The 14,638-nt window shown below is 35.1% G+C and overlaps 1 protein-coding gene across 3 annotated transcripts in view; it reads left to right on the forward strand.

Moving 5' to 3' along the window:
* NSUN7 (NOP2/Sun RNA methyltransferase family member 7) overlaps positions 1–14,638 on the forward strand; it is a 63,843-nt gene that overhangs the window by 22,430 nt on the left and 26,775 nt on the right. For 2 of the 3 annotated variants that reach the window (XM_067735811.1, XM_067735813.1), the window contains exons 5-8: positions 2,489–2,641; positions 2,980–3,163; positions 4,314–4,524; positions 12,601–12,744. In XM_067735811.1, the coding sequence (XP_067591912.1) occupies positions 2,489–2,641; positions 2,980–3,163; positions 4,314–4,524; positions 12,601–12,744 (692 nt within the window). The remainder of the gene's footprint in view (positions 1–2,488; positions 2,642–2,979; positions 3,164–4,313; positions 4,525–12,600; positions 12,745–14,638) is intronic. The other variant, XM_067735812.1, reaches the window with a different exon arrangement.

Consider the following 14,638-nt stretch of genomic DNA (forward strand, 5'->3'; position numbering starts at 1 on the left):
ATTTAACATACAGAAACAAAGCTCTGGCTACATGTATAACAGGGATGCTGATAAAAAGATAATTAAGCAACTCTCTGCCATAACACAAATTGTAGCAGGAGATGGAGTTCTGGATCAAGAATGTTGGGAAAGGCTGTTTTTGCTTCCGTTTTCATCACTGCAGTCTACCTTAAAGCTATGGAAGTATTTTTAGCAATCACAGGATATTTTATTTATGGAAGTGATATATCTGGTTATCCTAATAGCATTTGGATTTGGTCTTTGTCCTCAATCTGATACTGTATGTTTATATAAGAATCTTTATAACTGTACATATACTTCAAGTTACTTTTTATATGATTAAATTATATTAAAATTCACAGTCCAAAATGTTTGCTATCTGGGTTTTGGAAAATCTTTTCTCCCTATACTCCCTGTATATACACAACACATACATTTTTCTAGGCTTCACATCTCTGATCTTTATATTTAATGATTGAATAATTGTCAGTAGCATTTATTACGGTAAATTCGAACTATGTAGGTATTTGGAAGGACTGTTTAGTCAAAAATAGTCTGTTCTCAGAAACATCTCAGTGTATAATATAGAACAGTAACTCATCCCCTTTATATTAATTTATTCTTTGATGTGCATTAATATATAATTATTTTTAATGTCCCTTGCTGTAGTTCTATGACATTAGGACATAGCACTACACAAATCTAATTCTTTTTTAAAATTTAATTTAATTCATTTATTTGGTTGCACTGGGTCTTAGTTGCAGCACACAGACTCCTTAGTTGTGGCATGCGAACTCTTAGTTGTGGCATGCGTGTAGGATCTAGTTCCCTGACCAGACATCGAACCTGGGCCCCTTGCATGGGCAGCATGGAGTCTTATCCACTGTGCCACCAGGGAAGTTCCCACAAATCTAATTCTATGATAGTCCCAGAAGGCTTAATGTTTGATAACCCTCCCCTCTACCCCCACCCAAAGTGCCCCTGTGTTCTCATCCTCCCTCCCTCCCTCTCTCCCCCCCCCCCCCCCCCGCTCTCGCTCTCTGTCTCTATCTTATTAAGCTTTCTGCAGCCACATACACCATTCTCAAGGAACTTGACTTTTTGTGGCATCCCTTCCTCATTTCTCATTCAAGGTTATCCTTGAGGTTTATTATTCAATTAGATTCCTATTGTGAAAATGCTATGAATATAGGTCAAGAGTAAGTCCTGTATTCTCATTTATTAAAAATTTGGGCTATGACATTAAAAAAAAATCATTGGGTCTTCATGGTTATGCTAAACAGTTCTTGTTTTTCTTTTCTGTTATTTGGAATTTTGAGGTATGGGATAGTCAGAACTGGGAAGGACTTGATACATATTCATGAAAGTTCCTTAATCTTATCAAGAGTACACTGTTGCCATCTCTGATAATAATAACTGACCTATAATGAGGGCCTGCCACGTGCTAGGCACTGTGCTAAGTATTTTACACACATGACATTAATCACCACATTAATTGCAAGGTGAGCTGATCACATTTTACAGATGAGAAAACTGAGGCTGATGAGAGATTCAGTATCACACCTGAGGTCACACAGCTAGTAAGTGACAAAGCCTGAATTTTTTTTTTTTTTTTTTACAGTACGCGGGCCTCTCACTGTTGTGGCCTCTCCCGTTGAGGAGCACAGGCTCCGGACGCGCAGGCTCAGCGGCCATGGCTCACGGGCCCAGCCGCTCCGCGGCATGTGGGATCTTCCCGGACCGGGGCACGAACCCGTGTCCCCTGCATCGGCAGGCGGACTCTCAACCACTGCGCCACCAGGGAAGCCCCAGAGCCTGAATTGAACTTCGTTTGTCTGACTCTAAATCCTACACCTTTTTCACTACATAAAATTTGTCTCTCAGCCAGCAATTGTTTTAAATATTTGAGGAGGACTTCCCTGGTGGCGCAGTGGTTAAGAATCTGCCTGCCAATGCAGGGGACACGGGTTCGAGCCCTGATCTGGGAAGATTCCACATGCCGCGGAGCAACTAAGCCCGTGTGCCACGACTACTGAGCCTGTGCTCTAGAGCCCACGAGCTACAACTACTGAGCCCGTGTGCCACAACTACTGAAGCCCGCGTGCCTAGAGCCCGTGCTCCGCAACAAGAGAAGCCATGACAATGAGAAGCCCGCACACCACAATGAAGAGTAGCCCCCGCTCACCACAACTAAAGACAGCCCGCGTGCAGCAACGAAGACCCAGTGCAGCCATAAATAAATAAATTTTTAAAAAGAAAATATTTGAGGAGATACACAGCTATACAGAGACATCAAAAACTGAAGAAAAGAAGCAGGATTATTGGATTTCCATTTTTAAATATGGCAAATTTTAATTTTAGACTTCAAAAATTTGAAATAGAATTATAGAAGTATTTGTTAAAATTCTAATTGTTAATGTTTCTAGTGGAAAATTGATAGTCTTGTCTTCAATGCAGTACTTACCAAGAATGGATTTTCTGTTTCTAGTTTTAAGACAAAATTGGCTGCGGCATTGGCAAGATATCGAATCAAACATGATGCCCTTTCAATTTACCACATTCTTCCAGAAAGAGTTAGGAACCAGGAACTAAGGGCCTCAACTTTGCCACTTTATGCTTGGATAAATACGTGTAAAATCAGGTAAGATTTCTAATCAAATTCTTTATTTAAGTCACTTGCCTTTCAAAATAATGTGATAAGAAGTATTACCTTTTTAATGGATGGGGGGCTCATCTGGGGGAGTGATTGGGGAATCATAGTTTAGTTCAGGATTTTATCACCAGATTACCAAAAGTAATTACATAAATGTGTTAACTTTTTTGTCTCTGTTTTTCAACTTATTGTTGGCTAAAATTATGTTCCATTAGATGCAATATTCGCAGTGATATTTTTATTTATTGTAGGAAAAAGATTCTAGTGTTAAATACACTTTTGATGTGTTATATTTGTAATTAAAACCTAATGTTATATATTTACAGCCCTGAAGAAGTTTATCATAGTTTGAAGAAAAAAGGCTATAATAAAGTCAAATCTGTGTTGCATGTTCATAATAAAGTCTTTGCTGTGGATCAACATTGCTATGATGTCTTAATTTTTCCATCTCATCTTAAAAGTGATCTTCTAAATATAGATCTTTTCAAAGATTATAAACTTGTATTTCAGGTAAACTAACACTTACTTTCATTGTGATTCTCAGTAATCCTGTTCACCCAGAGAATTCCTCCACTTAAAAATAAAACCTAACAAATTGGTTATATTTTGTATAGGTTATCAAGGAAGTTTATAAGGCCTAATTTTCACCTTGAATAAAATTAATTCCCCTACAGCCAGTTTTCATTTTATACTTTGACATCTTTGCCCCATGTGAAGTGGGCATATTGTAAAGAACATATTCTTCCTACACACCATAGATGGGGGAACTCTTATTGCCTACAGCTAAAAGGCTATATTTTTCTCTCCCAAGGGAGGATTCAAGAGAAGGCACAATGATTCCTTTTCTTCTTTCCATTTCTGGGGAAGATGCTAGTGCCATCCTGCATTTGAAAACGCAATGTGTAATACTTTCCCATTATCTCTTTACTATATTCCTACAGCTTTGATTTGTAAGATGTGTATATATAAACGGCTATCAATGCAGGAAGAGAATGTGAGGTATAATGTGGTTTCAATAGAATGAGAAATTAAAAGAAATCAGGTTAAATTAATTTTTATGTGCTTAGATTTCAATTCTTGCCTCAGATTCACCTTAGTTTTGTAAGGTTTATCCCTTCATAGTACCTGCATTCTTGGGCAGAGTCTCTTGGCCTTATTTTGTTGTGACACCTTGTTGAGCACTGAGATCAGTTGCAGAAACTCATCTGTCCAGCCCCCTTTTATAAGCTTGTCAACCATCTTACTTTTAATCTCTGTGAGCTAGCAGCCATTTAGATGACAGTGTAATGGGGAAGAAAGAATGGCAGTAGCAAATGGGTGCATTTTCATGAAGGCTTAAGAATGGGAGCTAAGGCAGGACATCAGTAGTCTATTAATCACATTTTGGGGATTTTGGCATTGCCTTATCACTGTATAAAAGTTAAATGATCACAGTCATAATTTAGGCTAAACAAAGTTAGGGTATTGTTTTAAATCAGTTTATATCAGTTATCTTTGTTAAGTTTATATTTTAACATATGTTAAGATGTTTTAAACTCGAATGCGTTAGGTATCTCTTCAGAATTTCTGCCAATACTTTGTTTTTACCTGAGGCAAAAAGAAGTCAGTACATGCTTCTGGTCAAACCCTTCGAAATTCTAATTGTACCATTATCTTGTAGGACAAATCTCGAAGTCTCGCTGTCCATTCTGTGAAGGCTTTATTAAATATGGATGATGATATCTTAATGGTCAATACAGGTTCGTGGTACACAGTTGCCCATATGTCAGTCTTAACAAATAATAATGCCTCAAAAATATTTGTGTGTGGAGTACAATCACAAGCTAAGGATCCTGACCTGAAGAACCTTTTCACAAAAATGGGATGTAAAAGTATGTACAAATATTTATTTGTTTGGTGGTAATGTTCTGTAAGATTTAGAAATGTTAAAAATATTTGAATTTGTTATCTCTCGTAATATAAAACTCTATATACGAACTATACTCCTAAAATCCCCACTAATCTGTATTATATCAGGCTGTTCTTGTTACTTAATATTGGTTAAACAACTGCAGTTTAAATTAATGAATATATTGGCACTTTGGTATATTGCTTGACATTTACTGCATAATTTGAGTTTCAAACAATAATTAAAGTAACTGGTAGAAATTGTCATCTTCTAATAAATAAGAACACAATCACAGGAGTTCTTAAGGGACAAAGATAATATCTAGGACCAGATGCTAAGTCCTTAGGCTTCTTATTTTTAAAGAATTTTTCCACTGGATCATGCTGTGACAAAAGATAACATTTCATTATAGGTTCAGTGAAGCTGAAAAACTAAACGACTCTTTTGACAGATTCACAGGGTGAGCGAAAAGATAAGTAGAATCCAGGGCTTGACATGGAGAGGTAGACTGGTAAATACCCAGGATTTCATTGGAGCACAGAAGTATACCCTGGGTAGTGATCAGTCCTCTGATGAATTGAAGCCCAAATTCCAGTCATCTCAATTCCCAGTTGGATTAAGGTGATCTGGGATTGCCAGAGGCAAAAGTAAATTCTCTCTGGAAGAAAGTAACATCATCCTGGATCTCATATTATCTCCTAATTTTTTTCAAATTCTGTGTCTGGCACTCAAGAAAAAGAAAAATCAGACAAAATAGAAGAAAGATGTGAGTGAAATAAAGAGAAAAATACTGCAATAGAAGCAAACCCACAAAAGGGCCAGGTACTGGAGGTATCAGATGTGGACTTTAACTATGATTAATATGCTGAAGAGACTAAATGACAAACTGCAGAATTTCAGCAGAGAACTGGAAACTATAATTTTTAAAAAACTCAGAAGAAAATTCTAGAATTGAAAAATACAATATGTGAAATTAAGAAATAAACAGATTTAACAGTAGGTTAAAACTAAAAGAAGGAACAAGTGAACTGATCAGTCAGAAGAAACTATGCAGACTGAAGCATCAGGAGACAAAAGGATGACTAATATGGAAGAGACCATAAAATACACATGAGATTCAGTGATCCAGTGATGTCAGGTATGTTGTGATTGGGAACCCAGAAAGAGAGGAGAAAAGGAACTGGGAAAAAACAATATGTGAAATTGGGACTGGGAGTTTTTAAACATTGATTAAAGTCACAGATTCAAGAAGTGCTATGAACTCCAATAAAAATAAATGTGTATAAATCACAGCAAGATCCTTTTTGACCCACCTCCTAGAGAAATGGAAATAAAAACAAAAATAAACAAATGGGACCTAATGAAACTTAAAAGCTTTTGCACAGCAAAGGAAACCATAAACAAGACCAAAAGACAACCCTCAGAATGGGAGAAAATATTTGCAAATGAAGCAACTGACAAAGGATTAATTTCCAAAATTTACAAGCAGCTCATGCAGCTCAATAACAAAAAAACAAACAACCCAATCCAAAAATGGGCAGAAGACCTAAATAGACATTTCTCCAAAGAAGATATACAGACTGCCAACAAACACATGAAAGAATGCTCAACATCATTAATCATTAGAGAAATGCAAATCAAAACTACAATGAGATATCATCTCACACCAGTCAGAATGGCCATCATCAAAAAATCTAGAAACAATAAATGCTGGAGAGGGTGTGGAGAAAAGGGAACACTCTTGCACTGCTGGTGGGAATGTGAATTGGTTCAGCCACTATGGAGAACAGTATGGAGGTTCCTTAAAAAACTAAAAATAGAACTACCATATGACCCAGCAATCCCACTACTGGGCATATACCTTGAGAAAACCAAAATTCAAAAAGAGTCATGTACCAAAATGTTCATTGCAGCTCTGTTTACAATAGCCCGGAGATGGAAACAAGTGCCCATCATCGGATGAATGGATAAAGAAGATGTGGCACATATATACAATGGAATATTACTCAGCCATAAAAAGAAACGAAATTGAGCTATTTGTAATGAGGTGGATAGACCTAGAGTCTGTCATACAGAGTGAAGTAAGTCAGAAAGAGAAAGACAAATACCGTATGCTAACACATATATATGGAATTTAAGAAGAAACATGTCATGAAGAACCTAGGGCTAAGACAGGAATAAAGACACAGACCTACTGGAGAACAGACTTGAGGATATGGGGAGGGGGAAGGGTGAGCTGTGACAAAGCGAGAGAGAGGCATGGACATATATACACTACCCAACGTAAGGTAGATAGCTAGTGGGAAGCAGCTGCATAGCACAGGGAGATCAGCTCGGTGCTTTGTGACCACCTGGAGGGGTGGGATAGGGAGGGTGGGAGGGAGGGAGACGCAAGAGGGAAGAGATATGGGAACATATGTATATGTATAACTGATTCACTTTGTTATAAAGCAGAAACTAACACACCATTGTAAAGCAACTATACCCCAATAAAGATGTTAAAAAATAAAAAAATAAAAAATAAATGTGTAAAAAACATAGTAGGCACATCATAGCATAATTGCTGAAAACGAAAGACAAAGAACAATGTTCAAAGCAGCCAGGGAAATAATACATATTACCTTCGATGAGATAGCAATAAAACTAAAAATTAACTTTTCAACAGAAACAACTGAGGCCAGAGACAAACAATATCTTCATAGTGCAGAAAGAAAATGTCAGGCTAGATTTCTATACACAGCAAAAATTTCCTTTGAAATAAAGATACTCTCAGAAAAAGAGAGTGAATTTGTTACCAGCAGATACAATAAAGGGTTTACTAAAGGTTATTGTTTGAGTAGAAGGAATATTGTCTCATACAGAAGGTTGTAGATGCTGGAAGAAATGAAGAGCAATGGAAAAGGTTAGTACATAGGTAAATCTAAATAATTGTAGTCTAGTGTCTTGTGGGACTGTAAACTAATGTCTTGTGGAGCTAACAATATTTGTGTTATATGTAATTAAAATACATTACAACAATTGCACATAGTTTAGAGAAGGAAATGGAATTAATGTGTTCTGTCATCCTTGCTTTGTCTAAGAAATGATAAAAGTAGTAAATTATTAAGTCAGTGGTATGTGTTATAATATCAGGGGCAAACAATAAACAAATAATAAAAGAATGTAAAACTAATAGCTAAGGGGGAGGGGTGGAATATGGAATTGGAATCACCATAGTAATGTATAAAAGGCAAGACAAATAGAAAGGAAGTAGGTAGATTAAACTTTACAAAAAATATGTATTTATAAATCAATAAGTAAACATTAACTATGCATGAGTAATACTTGAATTACAAGACAAAGAACATCAATACTGGATTTTTAAAGATCAACGTTAAAATGCTATTTATAAGAGATACCCCTTACATAAAAGGATATTCAAAAAAAAAAACTTAGAAGGACAGAAAAAGATATTCAGTGAACATACTAACAAAAGGAGCTACAGACAAAGTAGTGTTATGTCAAGAAAACTTACTAGAAATATAGCATGTTTAAGTCATCAGGAAAATATACCAGTACTAAGAAGTATGTACATAATAACGTAGTCTCAAAATATATAAAGCCACATTATCTAGAATCAGCAGGTAAAATGCTCTGTGTATAGAAAATTCTAAAGAATCCATGAAAAAATACAGATTTAATGCAATCCCTATAAAATCCCTAGCTGGCTTTTTTGCAGAAACTGACATTCTGTCCTAAAATTCACATGGAAATCCGAGGGACCTGAAGTAGCCAAAGCAGTCTTGAAAAAGAACGAAGTTATAGGACTCACACTTCCTGATTTCAAAATTCACTACACAGCTTTAGTTATCAAGACAATGCGGGACTGGCATAAAGATAAACATGCAGATCAGTGGATAGAATTGAGAATCCAGAAGTAAAATCTTACATTTACGGTCAATTGATTTTTGACAAGTGCGCCAAGACCATTCAACAAGGGAAGAATAGTCTTTTCAACAAATGGTGCTGGGATAACTGGATATCCACGTGCAAAAGAATGAAGTTGGACCCTTACTTCAAATCATACACAAAAATTAACTCAAACTGGATCAAAGACCTAATTATAAGAGGTAAAACTATAAAACTTCTAGAAGAAAACACAGGAGTAAAACTTTGTGACTTTGAATTTGGCAGTGTGTTGTTAAACACAACAAAAGAAAAGATAAATTGAACTTCATCTAAATGAAAAACTTTTGTTCTTCAAAGGTCACTATCAAGAAAGTGAAAAGACAACCCACAGAACGGGAGAAAATATTTGCAAATCATGTATGTAATAAGGGACTTGTATCTAGAATATGTAAACAATAATAAGACATATATCACAATTTAAAAATGGGTAAAGTATATTAATTTAATTCAGCTCTTCAAGAAAAAAGTTTATAAAACAATTCAGTTATCAGTAATGGGCAAGGAGATATTACTACAGATCCTAGAGACATTTAAAACATAATAAAAAGATACTATGAGCAAACTTGAACATTTAAATGACATTGGCATATTCCTGGAACAACACAACTTACCAAAACTGACAGAAGAAGAAATAGAAAATCTGAATACTCTTGTATCTATTAAGATCTTAAAACTAGTGGATATAAATGTCTATTAAATTCATAATTGAAAATCTCCCCACTCACAAAGCAAAAAATTTAAAAACCTTTAGTCCTTTAAGGAAGAAATAATACTCTTTCAGAGAATAGAAAAAGAAGGATTACTTCCCAGTTAATTTATAACCTTGATATCAAAAACTTGAAATGGATATTAAAGGAAGGAAAATTATAGGCTAGTGCCACTCATTAGCATATTTGTAAAAATAAGTGTTAGCTAGCTGAAATAAGTATTAGCAAACTGTATTTAGAAATATATAAGAATAGTACATTATAAATAAGCTGGATTCTAGGAATACAAAGTTGGTTTAACTCTTAAAAATCAATGTATGTAATCATGTTAATAGGAGAACAATTTTATGGTCATCTCAATAGATGCAGAAAAGAAATTTGATAAAATTTAACATTCATTTATTATATATATACACAGCAAATATCATACTTGATGGTATGTTTAAAGCTTTCTGGCATCAGGGATTAGATAAGCATGCCTGCCATCACCACTTCTAGTCAACATTGTACTGGGAATCATAGGCAGTACAGTAAGGAAAGAAAAGAAGAAATAGAAGATATAATGTTTGGAAAGGAAGAAATAAAATTGTGTTTAATTTATGGGTGACATGATTATATATGTGGAAAAAACAAAGTAATCTATAAACTATAGATTTCATGTATGCCTTTTTAAAATTAATTTTTATTGGGGTATGGTTGATTTACAATGTTGTGTTAATTTCCGCTGTACAGCAAAGTGAATCAGTTACACGTATGACTTTTGCAGTGTTGCTAGATACAAGGTCAGCATACAAATTCAGTTTCTGTACACCAATAACAAAAATTTGAAAATGAAGCAGATACCTTTTACAATGAACAAAAAACCATAAAACTTTTAGGAATACACCTAGTAAAAGATGTGTAAGACCTCCTCATAAAACTTATGGAACATTATTGAAAGAAAGAAAGAAGACCTAAATAAATGGAAACAACAGACCGTGTTCATGAATTGGAATACTAAATGTCATAAAGATGAGTTTCTTCTCCAAGTTGATCTGTATTGATTCAATTCAATCCTCTTGATGCTACAGGATATTAAGGAAGAGAAGGTCTTTTTAGTAAATGGTGCTGGGAAAAAATGACCCCTGCTTCACACCATCTACACAAATCTAGAATGTATTATAGGAGAAAACTTCTTGACTGGGGCTGGTAAAGGTTTCTTAAACAGGGCACATAAAGCACTCATCATAAAAGAAAAGATTGATAAATTGGACTACAGTAAAATTTTTTAAAATTTAAGGACTTCTATGCATTAAGAGTACAAAGGCAAACTGTAGAGAGGGAATATATAAACTGATGAAGAGGTTTTTTTTGCCACAGTATACAAAGAATTCTTACAAATTAACAATAAAAAAGACAGCCCAGTTGGAAAATGTGCAAGAGACATGACCAGGCATTTCACAAAAGAGGATATACAAATACCAAAAAAACTTATGTAAAAGTACCTTAACCCCATTAGTAATCGAGGAAATGCAGTTCAAATCACAACTTACCACCACATATCCACAGAATGATTAAAATTAAAAAGATGGCAGTACCATGTGCTGACAAGGTAAGGAGCATTAGGAATGCTCAGACACTGTTGGTTGGACTGTAAATTTGTACAGTGACTTTGGAAAACTAGCATTAATCACTAAAATTGAAAAAATACATGCCCTTATGATCCAGCACTTCCAGGTTTATTACCCCTTTGAATTTTTACCTAGTTAACCAGAGAGAATAGGAACCCCTGGGTAACTAAGCAGTAGAGGAAGGGAAGTTTCTTCTTTTAGAAGCATTCCAGGTGATAAATGAAAAAGGGAAGACGGGAGTAGAATACGACTATTTTGCAACCCCTTTGCTGGTACCATAAAGGCAATTTAATGGATGAATGTGACCCCACTTGTGAAGTAGTTTTGTGCTCCCCACCCACCAAGAAAAAAAAAGAACTTGAATCTAATTAAGCTCTAAAGATCCAGCTACTAATAAACTACACTTTAGGAAAGTAATTAGCAAAATCCAGACTGTGGGAAACTCTAGTAGTACAAAAAAAACATGTTTCATTAAGAAATAAATGATAAGAAAAAATGGAGAGGGTACCTATAAACAAAAAGAAATTTAAAAGACATCAACTAATTGCAATGTATGTACCTTATCTAAATCCTGATTTAAATAAACTATAAAAAAAAATTTGACAAGTGTGAGACTATTGGAAAATTTGAGCCACGATTGTATGCCATTATTATTTGATGATAACAAATTACTTTTTAAAATGTATGGGGCTGTATTTTTAAAGGGGTTCTTATCTTTTAGTGATATATGGTGAAATATTTTATAGATTCAAAATAATATGGGGGAGTGGAAGTGGGTGTGGATATAGATGAAACAAGATTGGGAATGAATGGTTCATTGTTGAAGCACCATAATGGGTACTTGAGAATTTATTACATATTATGTCTATTTTTGACATAATATGTTGAAACTTTTACAATAAAAAGTTAAAAATAGGGGAAAAAAGAAAAAGGCCCACTTGATTAAAATTTTTTTTTCAAAAGAGACAATAGAAAGAGAGAAGAATTGATTAGACAAGAGAAGGGTTGGGTAGGGCAATTTCAAGAGCGACTCCTCAGCAGATGAGGGGAATGGGAGCCATTGCAGAAGTGAAGGGGTGGCCCTAAGGCAGGATCACAGATAGTTATAACCTGAGGGAAGGCAGACACTCTTAAACTAAATTATAAGGTCCCTGAGGACCTTTAGACTGTGCCTAAATAAAAATTATAAAATGCTAAGTGAAAATATAAATGCTAATAAAAATTTTTTTTCTGGGAAAAATAGAATATAAAAGGGGTTAAAAAATGGGAAGGGAAGTAACCAATACTGAGCATTTACTGTATACTAGGCACCATGCTAAGCCTAACTGCTTTATCTCAATCTTCACTACAATTAGATGAGGTGTAGGCTTTATTATCCCATTTTACAAATAAGGAAATTGAGGCTTAGAGAGATTGTCACACAGATAGTAAATAGTGAAGTTGGGAGTCAAACTTGGGTATTTCTGCCTCTAAAAGCCATTTCCCTCCACTATACCATACTGCTTTAAATGCAATCTGAAGTTCAGAATGGAAAATTTAAATTATATTTTATGTAGAAGATATTTAAACTTCAAAATCATTCTCTCAAGTAAAGGAGAAAGAACTCTATTAAGAGAATTCACGCATTAACTTTAGGATGTTATCAGAAAATAATCCTCTTTTCTGACTGCATTAAAATGACTTTTTGTGGGGTTGAGGATTTAAAAATGAACAATGATAAATAGATATAATTACATACTGATTAAGATTTTTAATTAATATTTTTACATACATTTTCTGTGTTTTTTCTCCCAGATATTGAAATACTTCACGAGACATTTATTAACCTTGAATCAAAGGATCATAGGTTACAGAAAGTTAAAGTGATTCTGCTGCTACCTCGTTGTTCAGGACTGGGTGTTAGCAATCCAGTAGAATTTATTTTAAATGAGCATGAAGGTACTTGCTTTAACTTTTAATTTCTAAATTATTGAAATTTTAATATTTTTAAAATGAAATTATTTAAAATCATTAAGATGACATATCAGATACATCTGATTAATGAATAACTACCATATATAGAGCACTTAATATGGATAAAGTATTTTACATCCATTACCTCATTTAATCTTTATTATACCAGTTCTGTGAGATACGGGCAAGGGGAATATTCAAAATGTTCAATAGTTAGAGTGATGTAGGCAATCAGAACAGATGCTAGTATGCTGTTCTGGCATATACCAGAGCTCAGAATATAGGCATTAACATTTATCAGCATTTTATAGATAAAAAAACTGAAACTCAAAAAGATTCATTCATTTTTATATAGTCACATAACTACTTGGTAAGAGAGCTAGGATTCAGATTTAGATCTGCCTGACTCTAGAGTCTGTGCTCCAAGATGATCCCAATTAAATCATGATCAGACTATTTCAAACTCAAGACTTCTTTAACCCCCAGTATGTATGTTTTATGATACGAATATCTCAGATTAAATATTCTGAGAATATTTTATTTGCTTCTTTAATAAATTAAGAAATATTATTTAACATTAACATTTATTGAGCACTTATGTATAAGGCACTGAACTAAATCCTTTGCTTGGATTATTTCATCAAATCCTCACAAGAACTCAATGAATTGGTTACTCATTATTTCTCTTTTATAAATACGGAATCTGAGGCTCAAGAGATGTTGAAGCCACTCAGAGTCTTTTGACTGGTAAGTGTCAGAGCCTGGATTCAAACACTACTGCTCTGACTCTGGCCCTTTGAATCATGCTGTTAATCACAGTATGTTAACTGAAATTGCTTCTTACTCTAATCCCTTGTTTATAGTGAAAGGCATAGGTACGGTTAACTAGAATATTAGACAAAGAGGACATTCCACCAACATTCAGAATATGTTGAGTAACTGTTTTCTATTTCTAGCAAGGACGGAATCTAAAATGAAGAAAAAGTAATTGAGGGAAAGAAACTAATATTTATGGAGCGCAACTATGCCCCAGTCAATATCTAGGAAGTGTTCATGCATTATAACTTAATATTCACAATAACTTTTTGAGGATAGTGTTATTTAATTATCTCTGTTTTATAAAGGGGAAAAAAAACCCCCAAGATTGAGACAAATTTAGCAAGTTGCCTGAGGTCATGTAGCTAGATTCAAAGCTGGGATTCAAATTCAGATTAGTTAGCACATTCCACTATACTACACTATAGAAAGAATTCCACTATACCAGTGGTCCCCAACCTTTTTGGCACCAGGGACTGGTTTCGTGGAAGACGGTTTTTCCACAGACCGGTGGTTGGGGTGGGGGTGGGGGTATGGTTTTGGGATGATTCAAGCACACTACATTTTTTGTGCGCTTTTTTTTTTTTTAATTTAAAAAATTTATTTTTGACTATGTTGGGTCTTCGTTGCTGCTCACGCGCTGTCTCTAGTTGTGGCGAGCGGAGGCTACTCTTCGTTGTGCTGTGCGGGCTTCTCATTGCGGTGGCTTCTCTTGTTGTGGAGCATGGGTTCAAGGCATGCAGGCTTCAGTAGTTGTGGCACACAGACTCAGTAGTTTTGACTCGTGGGCTCTAGAGTGCAGGTTCAGTAGTTGTGACGCACGGGCTTAGTTGCTCCGCTTAGTTGCTTAGTTGCTCCGCTTAGTTGCTTAGTTGCTCTTAGTTGCTTAGATCTTCCTGGACCAGGGCTCGAACCCGTGTCCCCTGCATTGCCAGGCTGATTCTTAACCACTCCGCCACCAGGGAAGTCCAGCAGGCGATTCTTAACCACTGCGCCACTAGGGAAGTCCTTATTGTACACTTTATTTCTATTATTGTTACGTTGTAATATGTAATGAAATAAT

The sequence above is a fragment of the Pseudorca crassidens genome, chromosome 4 (assembly GCF_039906515.1).
Source record: "Pseudorca crassidens isolate mPseCra1 chromosome 4, mPseCra1.hap1, whole genome shotgun sequence".
Taxonomy (NCBI): Eukaryota; Metazoa; Chordata; class Mammalia; order Artiodactyla; family Delphinidae; genus Pseudorca; species Pseudorca crassidens.